Source organism: Sinohyriopsis cumingii, chromosome 15 (assembly GCF_028554795.1).
Source record: "Sinohyriopsis cumingii isolate HCF-2022 chromosome 15, ASM2855479v2, whole genome shotgun sequence".
Taxonomy (NCBI): domain Eukaryota; kingdom Metazoa; phylum Mollusca; class Bivalvia; order Unionida; family Unionidae; genus Sinohyriopsis; species Sinohyriopsis cumingii.
Genome location: NC_142975.1, coordinates 145,076,840 through 145,096,788, shown reverse-complemented (window position 1 = coordinate 145,096,788; position 19,949 = coordinate 145,076,840). Strand labels below are relative to the sequence as shown.

The window sequence follows — 19,949 nt, the reverse complement described above, 5'->3', positions numbered from 1 at the left end:
TTTGGGCACATGAAAGCCATTAAGGACACACTGTCAATCTGCCAGTTATATACTGGTTGTGCACTCATGGGAGGATGTATCATTCGCTGCTTCTGGACATGTAAAGTGTGTGACTTTGTGGAAAGTCATTGCACATACAAGGGGAGGATGAAGCGCCCCTCTTCCTTGTCATCACTGGATAAACCTCTATATTCCAACATGGGATCTGGATCTCTGCCTGTTTTTGGAAAGATAACTGCCCATGTTGGGCTGGAACATACAGTGACCAGATTTTGAGGTCACCTAAAGGCCAAGGATCTCTACTGTTCCTTATGAAGCCATCACTGCCAGTACGGGATTGGTCCCAGGCCTCTTCAAAAGGAAGGAAAATGCCTGTGAGTGGGTTGGACCTGCTGTTGAGGGGTTGGTGTACCAGTGATAAAGAGGGAAGAATTGTGATCTCAGTCAGATATCTCATCCATCAGATCTTCTGGTGACCTGGCCTGGGCATTCAGGATTCATTACACCCCCACCCTCCAACTACAGCATTGATAAAATTTGACCTGGTACTCACCTTTTGCATGGCTCGTCACATGACTAAACAAATATTACAACTTTCATGTCCATGACATCAGAGGTCCAGTAGTCATGTGATATGAGCCATTAACCCCCTTTCTAATGCAGTTGTACAAACACATTCGAAAGTATTAAATGGAAGTCATATATTGTTTGTAAGAAGAACTTAAGCATACTTAATGCTCTGCATATTTATCCTGAGAATAGCAAGCAGAAACATGTTGCAGTAACCCGGAGAAAACCAGATTCATTGAGAAGAGAGCATATGTCAGTGCCAGAAGGAGTTACGACTTATCTCTTTGATGGTTTCAATCATTGCTTTGACAGCAACTACACATGAGACTGACTTCTAGGCCTTCTCACTTGTTAAGCTGCAGCAGCAATCAGATATTATGTTTCAGTAATTTGATAATTGTGGGAGCTCTATCCATAACTGTAAGTTATCCATTTGAACAGTTTAGGGAGGCAGAATTATAACAAATGTATATACTGTTGCACCACCTGAGTCCATCAAAGAGATAAGATGACTCTTCTGGTGCTTTGATGTTGTCAATCACTGATCACAGTTGGCATTTATATGGGACTACAGTTGCATGAAAAAAAAAAAAATTGGCTTTTGACAGACTCTGGTAGTGAGAAATTTAACTTTCAAGACTTAAAACACATTTTACAGTAATCGTACTCGAATACTAATGTACTCATTGTTTTCCAGTACTTGGACAAATTTTAGCTGTAACAACTGGGAAATACTGGTTCAGCAGAATCCCTGTATCAACATCCTTCCCTTCTCTATGTTCTGTTTTATCCATACAAAATATTGGGATGCCCCCCCCCCCCAATCTCTTTTGAGACAACATAAACCCTATTTCAGTGTCTAGCTCACAGGAGAGAGAAACATTGAAGGATGGTCCTCTCGCCTTGGGAGCAGACTCAGGACAATGATGTCCTTTCCATCATTGTGTATTCAAAAGAGTTCGCAGACGAACTGGTGGCAGTTGTTTCTCCACCTCTATTGCAATATCCTGCACCTTCCCACCTGTCAGGTCTGGAGGAGGATGAAATTTAGATGTTAGAAAAGGCAGTGAATGAAGTTTAATGCTTCCTTCCTCAAGATTTGTGTCTTAATTCTTCTGGCATCAAAGACAAAAAGATTCTCTCCAGTCTGTAAAGGCTTTCTGGGGCCTCCTCCCATCCAGATTGTCTGTTGCTCTTTTACTATGTGATGATCCAAGAGGTTGAACAGAAGTTTTCCATTGGTCAGGAGTTTGCAGCAAAAGAAGTGGTCTTATACATTATGGCCACTGGTCTCTGAAACCAGCCAAGAAGCTCGTCCACTCTGACAACCCTTGGAACCTTCTTCCAAGTTTCTGGAGGTACAGCCTCAACAGTCTCACAAACAGACTTAGTTTAAAGCTCTGTCCCTCCTACCTGTTGTTTGCTAGGCATGACAGTTGGAAAGACTGAGCATGGAAGTCTTCTGACTCCTCCCCCTTCCCCAAATTTAATGTAAAGATCCCAGTTTTCATTCTCAGCAAATATATTACACATATTTCCTGTTTATCACATGCCGGTGTCCTTAGGGGACCTTTAAAAGCTTTGAAAAAATGAATGTTCCCTTAAGGCCTTGAAAATTCAAAATATTGTCTGGGTACCTTGAAAAGCCTTGATTTTCATGAAACCAAAAGGAATTAATAAATAGTTTTCGTATTACAGAATTAAATAAAAAGAAATGGGGGAAAAAAAACAAGAAAATAATCTCTTGCTAACTTTGTGTCAGAATGGAAATTTTTCCACAACTGGCCTCAGCACAGTCATACATTTTGAACTTCTGATTGTATGAAGCCCGGATGTAGCAGTAGTTTAAATTTGAATCATTCGCTTTGACATGGCTGGCTGCCGATTCCAACATCGGTGGCTAGATGAAGAAAAATATAAAGTTTGGCTTATGAGATCTTTCTCGGAGAAAAATGCAAATTATGCCAGAAGGATATTGATTTGTGTGCAATGGGAGAGAGTGTTCCACGGATACATGCAGCTGGAAAAAAAAAACAAGCTCTTGTAATGGCGCTTAATACAGGCAAAACAAGAAGCCTTCAGCATGAAATCTTTTTTTATGAAAGAGGTATGTGAACACAGAGATTCAGGTTTCAAAATAGAAACTGTATATAGTCTTAATTTGGGATTGAGTAGAAATAGGACAGTTGATAATTGCAATGAACATGATAAATCTAAAAATGCAGAATACAGCTAAGCTGAGAGAAATATTAATAGAACACCATGTCGGCTAATTCTGTCAAACGATACGTTATTTCTTTTAACATCGGATCAAATGTTATTTTGGGTCAAAAATCCATTTTGTATCAAGAAAGAACAATCATACTTTAATTAAGAAAAGTGATATTTATAAAATGTACACAAATATCCCACATTTTGACTTGAAATGCATATGAAAATGTGATTTCTAAATGTTGACATGAAGCTCCACTCCATGACCTTCTTGAACCTGTAACCCAGAAAATCCTATTTACTATGTATCTTTTAAAATCATACAGACAAATACATTATTTAAAAGATGGAAATGTATACTTGAAAAAAATTCAGCATCTTAATCCAAGTTTCCAATTTTGCAAGAAATTGTCCCACACATACAAAATCGTCTGCTACCCAACATGTCAACTTGCCACTTGAACGGGATTCTCAGGAAATTCCCCAGTGTATAGTCTGTTTCGGAATTCTTTAGTAACTTTTTCCCATAAATTAGACATTGTAAACACATTACATCCTATTCATTGTTGTTTCTCTTCCACATAATAGCTTATTTTTTATAAAATGTTGAACTTTACTAGAAAAATTTTACAAGATCGGTTTAGTTTGCTTAATATCTCTTGCCATTTATTGGCATTGTTACATTGAATTTTGTCAAAATAGCGATAAACCAGACCTAATTACTCGCTTGAACTGCTGACAGAAACAGACCAAAGTAATGTATTTCATTTCTATAACCCAGTGGATAAACATTACATCATTTCAAAGCTGTGCTTAGAAAAGGCAGACATATTGCCAGTCATGAAAACACAGGGTTGGTCACCTGTGCGTTCAAAATTAATATTATTTTGAACAGAATCTTCTGGTGAAAATTGCCTCTTTTCAAATGGTAAGCATTGCAGTGTTTCATTTTCCTCAGTCGGTCGAATTCGGTATGCGTTTTTCTTCATTATTGGAGATGGAAACCTTACATGTGCATAAATGACCAATAATATTGTATCTAATATGAAATATTTTAAAATATCCATATGCTGTTTTTAAATAAGCAATAATATAAAAAACAAATATCTTTACTTTTTTTGTTTATGGGGATGAGTGAAGAAGAAAGGAAGGTACTTAAAAAGACATTGAGACAATGACAGCTGCTGATGATGAATATGCATTGAAAGCAAAGAGCCATAGGAAAATTCCTTTATCACATCAAAATAATTTGAGGAAAAATGAAAAGGACAAAATCACTAAACTTGGAGCTCTTGAAAAACAGCTTGATGACAAGCTACAAGAATTAGAAAATTCACTCTAAAATATTTTGGACTTTGTAAATAGTGTAGTGTAGACAGAGTAAAATGAACTTTGTTCAGTGACTACATTATTCTAATACCCAGATGTAGGATGTGTAATATTAATGGGAAAGATATCAATGATCATACTACTGACTTCATGTTTTTTGTTTTTTTTTAAAATAAATTTGTAAGAAATGTTCCTCGTATGGAGTAAATAGTAAGCATTAACTTGTGTTTGCATGCAGTTTCATTTACGTATCCTTTAAAATTAATGTGTGCGTGTGTGTGAGATTTTGACTTTTTAACGTAGCTTTAACAATTTTTCAGTCATATCACTACAATGTCTGCAGTGTGGCAGTTTATAGTGATGTCTATCACTGGGGCATCATGCCGCAGACATGTAGTATGATGTCCCACCCAGTCACATTATCCTGACACCAGGCCGACCAGTCCTAACACTAACCTCTGAATGCTGAGTGCCAAGCGAAGCAGATGTTAGTACCATTTTTGTAAGTCTTTGGTATGATTCGGCCGGGGATTGAACCCATGACCTCCCATATCCAAGGCGGACACTCTAACCCCTAGGCCACTGGAATGGTTCTAAAATTAATGCAATAATACATCTTGAAACACGTGATTTTCAACCTTGAAAAATTTTGAAAGAAATATGCTACTAATTCTGACATACTCAGTTCTAGTTTGTTAGAAAGGTCACAGGAGAGCACATTTGATACTGAGGCTAGCTTGGCGGTACGATGCATTAAATGGCAAGTCCAGTTAAAAGTCTTGACACTACATTATTTAGCAGTAATACTTCTAATAATAATGCAGATGTTTGTGTCAGTAGGCAGAGTGACAGTGAACAACAAATCTTCATGTTAATCACATATCAGACAATGCTAAAGATGGCAGCACTGAAACTGAGGATCCATACAATACAGTACAGACTAGAAAAAATCAACAGCTCGGCAGTTGGTGTGTAATAAAGTTGAAAAATCTTAAAATTTCATGCATGACAGCTCTCATTTCACAGGCAAAAAATATGTGATACTTTTTGTAAGATATTAGGATGGACAGAGGAGTGACACTGTTTGCAGTCCATGGTTTTATTCTTTAATGGTTAAGTGTGCAGAGAAAATTCTCTTATTAGAAAACACGAGACTCTGATTTCAAAGTTTATACTGTAATATACAAAACATACGATATACATTAAGTGTTACTCTGTAATATATAGAACACATGATATGCATTAAGTCTTATACTCTGATATACAGAACACGTGTTATGCATTAGTGTTATACTCTAATATACAGAATGCGTGATGTGCATTAAGTGTTATACTGTAATATATAGAACACATGATATGCGTTAAGTGTTATGCTGTAATATACAAAACATATACATTAAGTCTTATACTCTGAAATACAGAACACGTGTTATGCATTAAGTCTTATAATCTGATATACAGAACACGTGTTATGCATTAGTGTTATACTCTAATATACAGAATGCATGATGTGCATTAAGTGTTATACTGTAATATATAGAACACATGATATGCGTTAAGTGTTATACTGTAATATACAGAATGCATGATGTGCATTAAGTGTTATACTCTAATATACAGAATGCATGATGTGCATTAAGTGTTATACTGTAATATATAGAACACATGATATGCATTAAGTGTTATACTGTAATATACAAAACATATACATTAAGTCTTATACTCTGAAATACAGAACACGTGTTATGCATTAAGTCTTATACTCTGATATACAGAACACGTGTTATGCATTAGTGTTATACTCTAATATACAGAATGCATGATGTGCATTAAGTGTTATACTGTAATATATAGATATGCATTAAGTGTTATACTGTAATATATAGATATGCATTAAGTGTTATACTGTAATATATAGAACACATGATATGCATTTAATACACTTATTACACTTGCTATTGATTTGTTTGAATCAGCTGTTTTTTAATTTTATTTTACACCATACTGGTAGGCATGCTGTTCTCTGATTTATTTCTGGCAAGTGCCCACATTTACCAAATCTTAGATGCATCCATTCTTTAATGGACTTGTTCTCTATGAGAATGAGCAACAAGCTCCCTTATTATGTCTCTCCAGTGCCAGATCAGAAAGCTTGGGTCGAGGTTGCTTTCAGTCAAATGTGGGATTATCTGTATACATACACCTTACCACCTTTCAAAATAATAAGTTACCTTCATTAATGATGAGCTCCACTTCCAGTTGAGATCCCAAGTCTCAATTGTTTCTGTGGGGATGATTAATATAGGTTCCTTTGCCCAGTTAGGGCTTTAAGGGTTATTAAGTTTGCTTCCCCTAAAGGGAGAAGAAATTGTTGGAATTGTCTTAATCATACTGTTCATCCTAATTGCATTCTTGCCCATTGAACAGTACTAATCATAGACAACACATTGAAGCATTAATGTTGATATATGGCTGAACTAGACCCTTCAATCCAACTGAATCGACACAACCAAGAACAGGCATGGCTCTATGCATACTATACGAGTGAATTTCTTTTATAGAAAGATGGATTTTCTTACCATTCTGTTTCTAGCTTTGTTACAACAATCCATTGATAATACTGCAAATGTATGATTTTATTACTTGCTTATATACTTATAGTAATGTCAGGCATTGGTTAAATAGTATTTGCTTCACTGCACTTTTCGTGTTTTCACCCCAAAAAAATGTCAGAATACAAATGTTGACCACACAAAGATGCAGCTCATTTCGAATTTCACAACATGGCATTATCCCATATGTGTCTGACCTACATGATTACATTTTTAAGCCCAATCTTCTATCACATAGTATTTAGACTTTGCTATGAATTGTACATTTTTCTTAAACTATTTGCTGAATTATTGATGAAATCAGACAGTGTAGTGAAGTAGTATTTCCTAGACAGCAATGTCTGCCATTTTAGGTTCACTTAATTTCTAATTGATTCTATATGGAAAATAATGCAAACTTGGTGTTTAAACTCTTCATTTACTAAACATTAAATTAGAAAGTGTTTCACCAGTTATATTCGTAAAACTCATATTGATATTTACATATTGATGTTTCAGTATCGAAACAGACATTGGTATGTTTTCATCTTCAAATGCTAGGCCTAATTTGTGGAAATCGAGGAGTGATAACTTGCTGAGGAAGGGTTGATGGTCAATCAGCTTTTAAAACACATGCCTGTGAATGTGCAAGAGTTTGTTTGCGCAATTGGTATTAACACAGCATACAATACATTTTGCCTTGGGCTCTAACACTACACCATCAGAACTTCCTGGCTACAGCAATGAGGCATCTCAAAAGTTATAAACTACTGTCAACTCATTGTAGGTCTAAAAAATATCACAGGGCAAAGTCGGAAAAAGGCAGTGTTTACATCTTGAAGGCAACTTAGTTGCCCACTTCACCTGGTAACATGACCCCTGGTTTAAGTACTGTTAATTTTGTTTAAAAATGACATTGCTGCTGGATCATGCGCCTGTGTCTCTGATTTTTTGGGCCCATCCTCTGGGTTATAACATGAAAGTTATTGAGATGCAGATTGCATGTTTATGTGCACTTACATGGTATGAAATTGGGAATTCATCAAGAGAAAGCCATTTCCCTGAGTGTAAAAAGGGGCAAGTCACAGAAACTTGGGTTAATTTTTCCAGCTTACTAATATAAATATCCTAAGCTTATGCAGCCTTGGTAAAGGTCAGTCTCAACTTTAGCTGCTCTTGGGTACATAATTTGGAAAAAGTTTCTTGCCTGAAAGCTCACATATCTGATTTGGGCAACCTGGACATTAAATTTACACCTCTCTGACTACTGTACATGTCTTCATTTCTGGAGAAATTTTGCAGCATGTATAGGTCAGTGTTTGCTGCTACAGAAAGCTGGATTTCTTGATGTGTTGAAGTAGTGATTTTATAATTGTGCAGGAAAACTGTGAAACAGGTAAATTATGTATAACAATAGTCCCACTTTTAAAGATTATTGTGTGCTGAATCTAATTGGGGACCCACATTTGTTGTGACAACCAGATGGTGGTCACCTTTGATGTCTAGCTGTCCTCACTCCGTGTTGATGTTTGTCCACCCCATCTTGGTAGACGTTTGACAGAACAGTCACTTTGGTGCCCATGTGTGTGTGTGTGTGTGTATATATATATATATATATATATATATATATATATATATATATATATATATATATATATATATATATATGGATACACACATGGGCACCAAAGTGACTGTTCTGTCAAACGTCTACCAAGATGTACATCTATTCCTTATGTTAACCTCTGTGCTAAAGTTTTCTATGTGGACAGTTTTATCAGGCCACAGGGTCATGTTACTGTAGTAGAGTGGACCACAGGGTCATGTTACTAAAGTACAGTGGGACACAGGGTCATATTACTCAAGTACAACCAGCCACAGGGTCATGTTACTCAAGTACAGCTGGCCACAGGTCACATTACTCAAGTACAGTCAGTCACAGGGTCATGTTACTTATCTGGATGTACAACACTATTTGCCAAAACATTTGGGGGTGGGTTTAACATGCAGGCCATGGCCCGCTTCCTATGATGTGTTCTAACTGATTTTTATTGAATTCATTATAATTTAATGACAGTGGCAGCTGGAGAAGAAAGTAATGAGAGTGAAAACGAGAAGATTACCTATTCACAGACCAAGGATACTCCTATGCAAACAGGTAATCATTTTGATGGAATGCACATTCTCCAAGCTGATACATCAAGCCCTTTATGCAAATCAAGGGAAGATAATAGAATATGTAGGCATGTGGAATTAAAGTATTCTGAAAACCCCAATTTCTGGCAATATTTATGAGAAACCAACATGTATGCATTTAGCCTTAAATTGATTAGTACAGCATAATATTTATACCTCTGCTTTTGACACAGTATGTTATGCTATGGCCAGTCTGTTCATCTGTGTGTCCATCAACTTTTCCTTTTCCATATAATAATTTCATTTCTACATCATCTGTCATCACCAGACTTTAAAAGTAAGTTCTGGACAAAAGAAAGAAGTGCTTGATTTTCAAGATAAAAATGTTTAGGTCATTGCAATGTAATGGACAAAAATGGGTTCCACAAAATAACATGAATTCTACATCACAACTAGGACCAAACTTAGGCTGACTTGCACTTGGAGTAAGAAAGAAACTTGGATTTTGGGAAGACAAAGTCAAAGGTAAAGGTCACTGACTGAATGAAGAAAAATTGTTTCTGTACAGTAAAATTAGTTCTACATCATCGAGCAGGACAGAACTTTGTGTATGGTTTACACTTTGGGTAAGGAAGAAGGCTTTTGATTTTCGGTTGAAATGTTTATGGTCACAAATTGAAAGAAGAAAAATGATTATTCTATAAAAGTTTTCTTTCATATATCTTCACCAAAGTTTGTGGATGACTTACAACTAGGTTAGAAAAAAGCCTATTGATTTTTACATACATGCCAGCCATTAGGCCTTATGCATAAATGTATTCAGATTATGCGTTTTTGGTATATCCCCCTCCCAAAAAAAAATTAATAATGCATGCACCATGCTGCAGGAATTGCTGCTGATAACTTAGAAGGAGAACTCATGAAGTATTAAGTTGGCACTCTACCTGACAATGTACTTAATGCAGACAGCATTGATTTTTTTTTCATCTTAATCCCCAGCTAAAAGACCCAATAACTGGAAGATATAAATTTCTTCTTCTTTGTCAGGTTATGACAGTAATATTGGTTTTTTACCATTCTAATGCTGATTGTGAGAGATTGTTCAGTATTGTTAACAAAAATAAAACTGAATTCAGATGGAGGCTCTGTAGCCCAGCACTTAGTGCTCTACTGGTGTGCAAAACATTCATAATCTCAGCTGGTAGAAAAGTGTTTCGAAATGCAATATGGAGTCTGTTGCTTTTTAAATCTCAAAGTGTTATATACAAAAGCCTGAAGCAGTAATTGATGTTAAAAGTCCAGAGGGATAAATAATTTTGTACAGATGCTAATTGAATTTGTATCATGTTACATGTTGATTACTCTTTTCTTCTGCTCAGATTACTCTTTTGTCCACTTGGATTACATTTTTTCCTCACCAGCGGTCGGCATATATGATTTTAGGGTTGAAGGTCAAGATTACTGATTGAAATAAGGAAGATGTTTAGGAACATAAAAACTTTAGTTCAAGACCACCACACATCTTCCAAAGTTTGTGTAGGGTTTGCACTAAAAAGTATGGAAAAGTCCTATTGCTTTCTGGAGCCAAACATGAAAGGTGATTGCCAAAGTGACTATGATAATTTTGTTCCAGAATAAGTTCCTTGACCAAACTTTTGTAGATAGCTTGCAGTTAGGGATTTGTAACAAATACCATACACTGAATATCATTATCATTGTTACTGTTGTTATTATAATTATTATTATTATTATTATTATTATTATTATATCCAGATTGTTTTATATGCACTGTTCAACAAAACCATAAAATATGCATATATGTTGTTCTGTCCCAAATTTATGTTCCATCCAGTGATCTAAAATCAGCACTGACTTAAAATAATCACCAATCTTTGTTGTTTTATGCATCATGACAAAACATTAATTTTACTACTGATTGACAGATAACTGCTTTACTGTGAAAACAGAAGACAGACTCTTTGGTTGTCGAATTGTGTAAAAATTATTTGAAACAGATGTTAATGTTTAATAAGGAATATCAGGATAAGCTAGTTGCTCTGAGATCTAAAGAAATTGACTGATGTGAAAAAAGCCCTGTGATGAATAGGAAATCAAAAGCTGTATACGGCTGTTCTTTGTGACCCATGAGCTGAAATTTTGCTGATCTTGATAGACAAGTTTTAAATATTGAATTACCCCTGACCCAAACACTAACTTTCTTCTTCAGAGATGACTTTAAATTTTACAGGCAAATGGATGATAATCATCCCTCATTCGTAATCACCAAAATAATAAAGGCACAAGGTAACAAAAGCATGATAATGACCTCAGTAATTTAAAAAAAAATCAGGTTGTTGTTCTTGACCTGTATTTGAATAATTGAGCACAGCTTGAAGTAAATTGCCCTCATGTTCCAGTTAAAGATATTGTTTGTGAAATTAGTGATTGCCAGGAAGCGACTTTTTTCTTCTACTGGAAGTGACAAGGACAGTGATGTCTTAGTAACAGCTGTTGTGCCTATAGCCATGGAGGTTCTGGATGGCATAGCCTACATTAGCCTGTACCCATGAGCATTTGCATGTTATTAAGAAACATAGCTACAAAAAAATCTCAGTTTGATTTTTAAAATGTGAATATTGACAATGTCTTTCTGGCTGGTACTTATATATTGACATTTTTACTTGGATGATAAAACTTTTCCCCTACATATATGTCTGTCAACAATATGTACATCAGTATGTACAAAACAGACAGTTTCAAAATATAGACTATGCATTTGGATATGTATCTCAGCTATAATTTTTTTAAAAATCCTTGTCTCAAGTGAAATGTTATAAACAATCTTTACTGTACCTACAGATATGCTTGTTCTGGATCACTGCCATCTCACCTCTGTCTGTGTGGGTTCGAGTCTCAGGCTCGGACAACATGGGTATGGGAGAAAGCTTGCCAGTAGCTTCTTGTGGGTTGATGGTTCTTCTGTGGTTTTTCCAGGGTTCTTCCTCCACCAGTTATACTGGCTGCCATGTATAGCCTATCTTGTGCTGAAAAATGGCGTTAAACCCCAAAACAACAACAACAGATATGCTAACTTTGATGGAGGAAAGTTCATGAATTTAAGTTCCCATTCAAATGTCTTTCTTTGTTTTACTAAACCACAAAAATTTCTATAAAAAATACATAAAATCACAAGTATTTGTCTTTCTGACTTTATTGTCATGTATGTGGAAGAACAAGACTTAGCGCAGCACATTTTTAAAGGGTAGAGGTACTAATATTGTTATAAGTTTTGTCAAGGTTTGGGCTTGTCTGTTTGTTTGAGTGCAGGCTTAACTTTGACAGACTGTCCAGTTAACCAGAATATACTGTAAAAATTATTTTGACCATGACATATGGAATGATGTTAAGTCACATTACATTTTTAACTTGCCTTGCTAAAGATTCACATAGTGATCAATCAGTGTGTTCATCTGTCCATTCATCTACACCTTAGACTATATTACCTCAACATTACTGTTTCATTTCCTTTTATTTCATTACCATTTTATGGCACCCTCTTTGGTTTTGGAAAATAGCTCTGAGGGCAGACTTGATATATAGTGCCCAACTTTTTGTTTTATTGTTTCAGAAATAAACCATGACAGTGAGAAATCAGGGGAAGAAGAAAAGAAAGTCAGTAACATGTGCACCAATCTGGAAGAGTGGAACAAGAGAAAACAAGAACAAAGGTTGAGCTCTAAGTCTAACTCAAACTGTAACCCCAACCCAAGAAAGAAAGTGATTAACATGCACATGAAAACATCAGTAAAATTTGAAGTGAGGGACAGATTTGAAAAGAATTTGATCGTTTGTCTGCAAAATCCTGCTAGCATGTAGTTAAACAAGTGTTATTTCGTGCAGGCAATGGCTTCTTTGCTATTAACATTAAGGATGATCGATAAACATCATAGTATCTAATTTACCTGTGAATTATTAAAGAATTGTAAAGCACTAAGAAATTCATAGGTAGCTTTGCATTTTGTTGAATTAGGCTTTGAAACTTTGCATCTGAAGTGTGGCAGTTTATAGTAATGTCTAGCACTGGGACATCATGTCGCATACATGTAGTGTGATGTCCCACCCAGTCACATTATCCTGACACCAGGCCGACCAGTCCTAACACTAACCTCTTAATGCTGAGCGCCTAGCGAGGCAGCTGTTAGTACCATTTTTTTTGTAAGTCTTTGGTATGACTCGGCTGGGGATCGAAGTTATAACAATTACATAAAGAAACATAAGAAAGAATACCCCATTACAATATAATCCTTAAGTAATTTCATTAAGATTTTTAAATCGTAAAATTTTCACTGGTTGAAGGTCATATCTTTTCAGAAATTGTGCTAAATACAGAGTAAAATACAAAGTTTATTTAATTTTTATGTAGAGTTCTGTATTTCTTTCACCTTGTACAAAAAAAGACTATCTGTTTGCGTGGTATACTTTTCTGCAAGGTTACGCTTTATTAAGATCTTGACTGTCAAGTGACTGAAAGAATATGTAGCTGATTTGTTGGCAAGTGATAAATTTATGAAAGTTTGGTCAAATTTTATGCATTTTAATTCTGTTTTATTAAAATAATGTAATTCCTATAGAATATTGATATTTAGATCTCTTTTTCTTCAGCCTGGTGTCAGGATAATGTGACAGGGTGGGACATGATGCTACATATCTGTGGCATGATGCCCAAGTGCTAGACATTACTATAAACTGCCACACTGCAGACATTATAGCAATATGACTAAAATTGTTAAAGCTATGTTAATTTTTTTTTTAAAGACCCCAAAATGCAAATGCATTGTTTTCAGACTCTTTTGGTCATTTTAACAAAAACCACTTGAGCTGCACAAATTAATTTTTTTGCATATATTGTATGATTACATCTTCTGGCCATTATAGCATTTTTCTAAGGTACAGCATTTTTTTCTGCTGCTGTTGTATGGAGTGGGGATGTACATGTTTTACAAGCAAAAATCCAGTTTCCATTGAATCCTTGTTAGTAAATAAGAAAATTTATGTGGATACTTCTACCAATTTGTTTTCTTTTTTATCCTAGAGTTGACACAGGACAGAAGAGACGAAGATCAATATCATTTAGTGAGATAGAACCCAACCGCAAGACTCGTGCTAACAAGCCCTTACAACGCAGTGGGAGCATGAAAGTCCAGAGAAGGTCTGCAGGTCAGTCCAATGAGGAGTCCTCTCAACATGATAGTGGAGAACCTGGACGACCAAGAAGTGGCTCAGAAAGCAAAATAGCAAGACCATCTCCAAAGAGATATAAATGCACAATGCCCAGCACACCAACATTCATGAAGTAAGTTAAATTATAAATATTATTGTAGATTAAAGGTATAAATTTTAGGGTTTTGTTTTTGTTTTTAATGTCACAGCAACACGAGTAGGTCATTTAGTGCTGTGGCAGGTGGGGACTACATAAAGTGCCTTGCCCAAGGATACATCACTGTAACTGACCTGGATTGATCTCATAGTAGGATTCCAACCCACACCGGTCCAGTATAGAAATTTTTATTTATCTGTTAACGTGACTGAACAGACAGCAGTCAAAAAATAATTTTTTAAAAACGGTAATGATACTTAAACTGCCAAAGAAGAAACTGAAATCTTGGCTGTTACAGTACAAATGGTTATAACACCTTATTTGAGGGGAGGGGCAGGGTATCATATGAGGATTTTGATTTGAGTCGAGCCCTAATTTAGTGAAGCAGTAGAGAGGTGGACATTTAAGTGTAAGTAAGAACTTTGGTGGTTCCCCCCAACACACATTTTTTGTTTATTTTCAGCTTTCTCTCATTTCTTTTGGTGATCAGGGATGAGATCCCTCCTTTGCATAAAATCCTGTTAGCATCTCTGCCTGTTTCTTGTTTATTCATGAACTTAAAATACACCATTAGCACGTGCACTTATGTTGCGAATTTATTTATTTCTGCAATAAGTATTAGCTTTTCCAACATTATATTCTTTGAATTATTGTTGTAGTCAGGCTGTATCGTGGTTTTCTACAATTATGTCCACCGTCCAGGACACAGTTATTTTAGAGGACAAGTCAATTGTAGCAAACCATAATCTAGTCTGACTCAACAATGATTATATAATGCTGAAAACCTGAATATTTATTCAAGTAATTAATAATTAATATTTATTCAAGCAATTAATAAATCCATAACATAAGTAGCTGATCATTATCAGCCTCCCCTGATCATGAGCATTCCCTACTGCCATGAGCATTACACATGCTCAGATGACCATTCCCCCTCTAGAATTTGATTTGGATATCCGAGTTTACATTTTGTTCTCCCGGTATGATGCTTTGGAATTGAATGCAGCAGTGTTTTTTCCAAAGATTGTTTCTTTTTTATCAATGATCGTCAACCATGTGTACCCAACTCATGCCAAAGCTAATTACAATCAGTAAAACTTTTATGTCAGCCAATGAAATAGATCATCTTGTGCTTCTTTAGCAGTGAGTGCTTGAGATGTCCTCAATTCAGTTAGTTAAAACTAAAGTATCAGTCTTGTATCTTTCTAGCTTCTGTCATTTTACACACTGTACTGGCACCTTAGAGGGAACTGTTTTGCAACAAAGATGAAAAATACGGGACATTGGCACATGGTCATAGCCTTGTTATATATCTAGATTTAACAGTGTTTCACATTATCAGTCATGCCCACAAGGTCATGATAACATCAAGCTACAATATTAGTGGCCTGTTTCCCTATCCACATTGTCACTTTTTATCCCCTGCTCAAATAGTTTGTTGAAACTTTATCCAGGACCACACCTTACCATACAGTAGACAAGTCTCTAGCACAGAGGGCAGTTGCCCCAAGTGGCCGAGTGGTCTAAAGCGCTCTCCGTTACAGATCACTGCCATCTCACCTCTGTCTGCGTGGGTTCGAGTTAGGGATTCAACCAATGTGGGTATGTGAGAAAGCTTGCCAGTAGCTTCTTGTGGGTCAGTGGTTCTTTCCGGGGGTTTTCCTGGGTTCTTCCTTCACCATTAATACCGGCTGCCATGTATAGTCTATGATGTGCTGAAAAATGACATTAAACCCTACAACAACAACAACAACAACAAGCACAGAGGGCATGGTCTTCAATAGGGAAAAGGTGAATCATGCACTGTTTATGGAACTGTTGTTTTTATTACTCTGCGATAATATGTACTGAAACTTTAAATGATCTGAAGACAATTTTTAATCCCCTGACTTTAGCATTAAGTGTGGATCCTGTCTCTCTGCCTGTTTTGCATCCTCCTGCCAGGTGAAATTAGTGAACCATGGCAGTTATCTTGTTCATACGATAGCTATCTCTCAGAGAAGTATAATATTTTGCTCTTTCCGTTTATGTCCCTGGAAGGGAGTTTTAAGTAAAATGTTCAGAATTATTCATTACATTGGCAATATTCAATTTTTTTTTGATCAAGCATTATGCAGTTCTATTTAGAAGAAACATATCATTTCATAAATAAGTTTTTCAGGCATGACCCTTCATCACTGTCTCCCAGGGCAAGTAGAGGAGTAATATTTAATACAAATCATGGAAATGGCTTGGGTTATTCCCACTCTTTACAATGCGTCAGTATTATGTTCTATTTATAGCAGCTGCCCTATATCCAAGAAACTGGTTTCTACTTTCAAACTTTTGACCTTGGTTTCTATTTATAGCAGCTGTATGGCTTGCTGAGGAGACAACAGACTGGTTTTCTAATTTTTAATCTTTTCTTGCAAATTCTTTGTTCTAATTCATATTTAATACAGAACCAGTCTATATGTATTTAGCGCTAAAAGTCAAGTCAGATTTATTCTAATAGATGCGTGTGTTAGAGCAAAAAAGTTTTTCAAATAATTTCACAGATGGATTAGATAAAGTTGGCAGAACTTTATGGGGGTTTTCAGCTGATAATGCATCAGTGATGACTGGAATTCATAAAGGAATTGCATTCTATATTTTGAAAAATGTCTCCATCACAGTGTACATATCAGGTTGTCCCTCTCATTTGATGCACTTTGCTTTAGGAAAGGCCGCTGATAAATTAGGAGAACCCCTGAAGTATTCAAGTAGGCATTCTACTTGACAACGTACTTCATGCAGACAGAATTAATGTGCAATGGCACCTTATTTCCCAGCTAAAAGATCCAATAACTGGAAGATATACATTTCCTCTTCTTTGTCAGGTTATGAAAGGAATATTGGTTTGTTACCATTCTAATGGTGACTGTGAGACATTGTTCAATATTGTTAGCAAAAATAAAACTGAATTCAGATCAGGCTCTGTAACCTATCACTTGGTTCTCTGCTGGTGTGCAAAACATTCATAATCTCATTTGGTACAAAGTGTTTTGAAATGCAGTATGAGAGACAGTTGCTTTTTAAAGCTCAAAGTGCTATATATAAAATTTGAAGCAGTAATTGACGTCAAAAGACAGAAGGGGTAAATAAATCATTTTGTACATATGCTCAATGAATTTTTATCGTTTTATATGTGGATTACTCTTTTTCTGCTCGGATTACTCTTTTTGTCCTCTTGGATTACACATTTTCCTTGCCAGGGGTTGGCATGTATGGTATACTGTGATCTGCTGTATCTGCCTCTAACTCTATCTCCTAAGCCACTGAGTGGAACTTAACTTTGTACATTAGTACATATGTTGCCCTTGTGATAACCGTCAGCTGGAGGTTAAGATTTTTGGGGCCTTAGTTACTGTGGTGATGGGCACAAGTTAAATATACAAAAACTGTGGTGACTGAGATTTTAGTATATTTTTTTAAAACACACTTATAGCAGGAGGGCATTTAACAAATTTTGATCCCTTCATCACAATCTGGAAGGTGGTTTTGGCATGGATTGGACATGTAATAAAACTTGGGAATTGGCCATGGAAGTAGGTCTAGTTTTGTCTTATTGTTGGTGTCATTGTTAATTTAATATTTCAAAAATATTTTTACAGATTACAAAGTTATGATCATTGCGGTCAAATCCAGATGCTGGCTTGTCCATGTCTGATCATTATCTGGGTTTCATATGGAGTTCATCAGGGAACCAGTCTAAATTTACACTAATACCTCAGACACTTTAAACTGCCCATTTCTCATGCAAAATGCCTGCATTATCAAGCTTTTGTGTATAGATAGCATTTTTTAAAAACTGCATCTGATTCAAGAAAACACTGAAGATGAAAATGACAATAAGTATCTGTAAAAGTTTAGACATTCAGCCTACAAGTATAACAAGGAATAATCATATTCTTGGGGTAAACAAGCAGAAAAGGCAGCAATTACATGTAGCTGATATATGATGATTTGAGTATGGCTTATGGTGGGAGAGATGATACCCATCACAATGTGGAATTCAAAACAAACCCAAAGATTATCTCAAGTTTGAAGAATAAACCAGAAGCCTTTTGAGCTCCATGGAGTTGGGAACTGCAGTTTCTGAAACTCTACTGAGGTAATTAAGGTCTAAGTGTACATTGCAAACATATCTGTTGGACATAATGTTTGCCTTTGCTGTATCAGCCTCAGATCACACTACTGAACTGTTTAAATACATGTTTTCCAGGCGGACAGTAGCAAAACATGATTTTGTGTTACTGAAAATTGGTCTAACCAGTGGAAAAGTATAAACATGTGCTTGAAGACTGGATGTTTGGTTCCATTTCATTCTGCACCCATCTAATTCTTGGACTCCAATCTTAGTAGATAAAGTTGAAATCATTCATGTTACAGATAGTGCAAACCATTCTAGATTTTTGCAGAAGTATTTTGAAATTTTTATTGAAAATTCTGCATTTTGAGTTATATTTCCAAAATTTCAGAAAATTTAAATCTTAGAGTTTTCACTGGGCACAGGTAGGGAGAGAAGTACTTAAGTTCTAAAACAATAGGCTAAGACATAGAATTTCGTTTCACAAAGTAAAATGCACTATGCATAACTAAAAATTGGTCAGTTAGAATTAGGTGAAAATTAGCAACAGAGATGGTGAGAAAAGAAAGATGTAGTTCGTTTGTGAGGATTATTGTTTATAATTATTGTTTTAAAAGGTCAATAAATATTTATGGAATTCACAGCTCTGGAATAGGAGGAATTGATTCACCATTTATTATCAATGGACCTTCATTGTTTATGACTGCACATGTATAGGCTTGTGTGAAGATGCAATATGATTGTATAATTTTTTTGCTTTGAATAAACATGTTATACTGTCTATACCTGCCTATAAGTCGAGTCCAAATGCAAATAACATAGATCCTGATTTGCTGTAACACAATGCACCTGCAGATCAGTGTTTTGTATTATTCTACTGATTACTTCTACCAAACTGTCCAGACCGAGTTCTGCCAGTACATTATGTGACAGCAGATCTGGATCAGTGCAGTTTGCAGCTGGACTCATCTTAACAAACAAGTATATATGTATATTCAAAGATGGTTACCTTGATTCTTCAAAATTGACACGACAGTTCATGATACTGTAGAATCATCAGTTTTCATGGGGGACCAATTTTCGAGGTTTTCGTTGTTGTCCTGAACCATGAATTTGAATCCCCAATGAAAAATGAGCCACGTAGGATGATCCCCCCCCATTTTCTTACAGTGTTTCATTCCTAGAGGTTAACATAGCTTCTAGTATTTGATAAATCAAGGTCAATACTGTAATCTGGTAATTAAATATTAGTTTTTACATGTGTTTATTTTTTATTTTAACCTTTTGAAACAAGAATTATAAATCATTTTATATTGTTTCAATGCACACATTCGATAAGGTATTCGATAGCTGTAATTTTACACTCACTGCCTTAAATCAATATGTGACGTAAGTAAGGATAGAAAGAAAATAGAGAAAATGCATAAGCATTCAAACAATGGTAATACTGAAATGAAAGAAAAAATAATACAAAATAATAGTAAATGAAAATTAAATTTAATACTTATTCAACTCGATCCTTCATTCGAGTACAACTGTTGTTGAAACTTTTAAATCCTTCTGAAAGCACATTTAATTTTATCCATGCATTTTTAATCCAAAAGAACAACAATCCTGTAAAATACTA

At 35.6% G+C, this 19,949-nt stretch overlaps 1 protein-coding gene across 3 annotated transcripts in view; it reads left to right on the top strand.

Annotated features, from left to right (window-relative positions):
- Nucleotides 1–19,949, top strand: part of LOC149782989 (targeting protein for Xklp2 homolog) — a 71,630-nt gene that overhangs the window by 10,337 nt on the left and 41,344 nt on the right. For all 3 annotated transcript variants that reach the window (XM_089934551.1, XM_089934550.1, XM_089934549.1), the window contains 3 exons: nucleotides 8,779–8,859; nucleotides 12,466–12,565; nucleotides 13,930–14,190. In XM_089934551.1, the coding sequence (XP_089790677.1) occupies nucleotides 8,779–8,859; nucleotides 12,466–12,565; nucleotides 13,930–14,190 (442 nt within the window). The remainder of the gene's footprint in view (nucleotides 1–8,778; nucleotides 8,860–12,465; nucleotides 12,566–13,929; nucleotides 14,191–19,949) is intronic.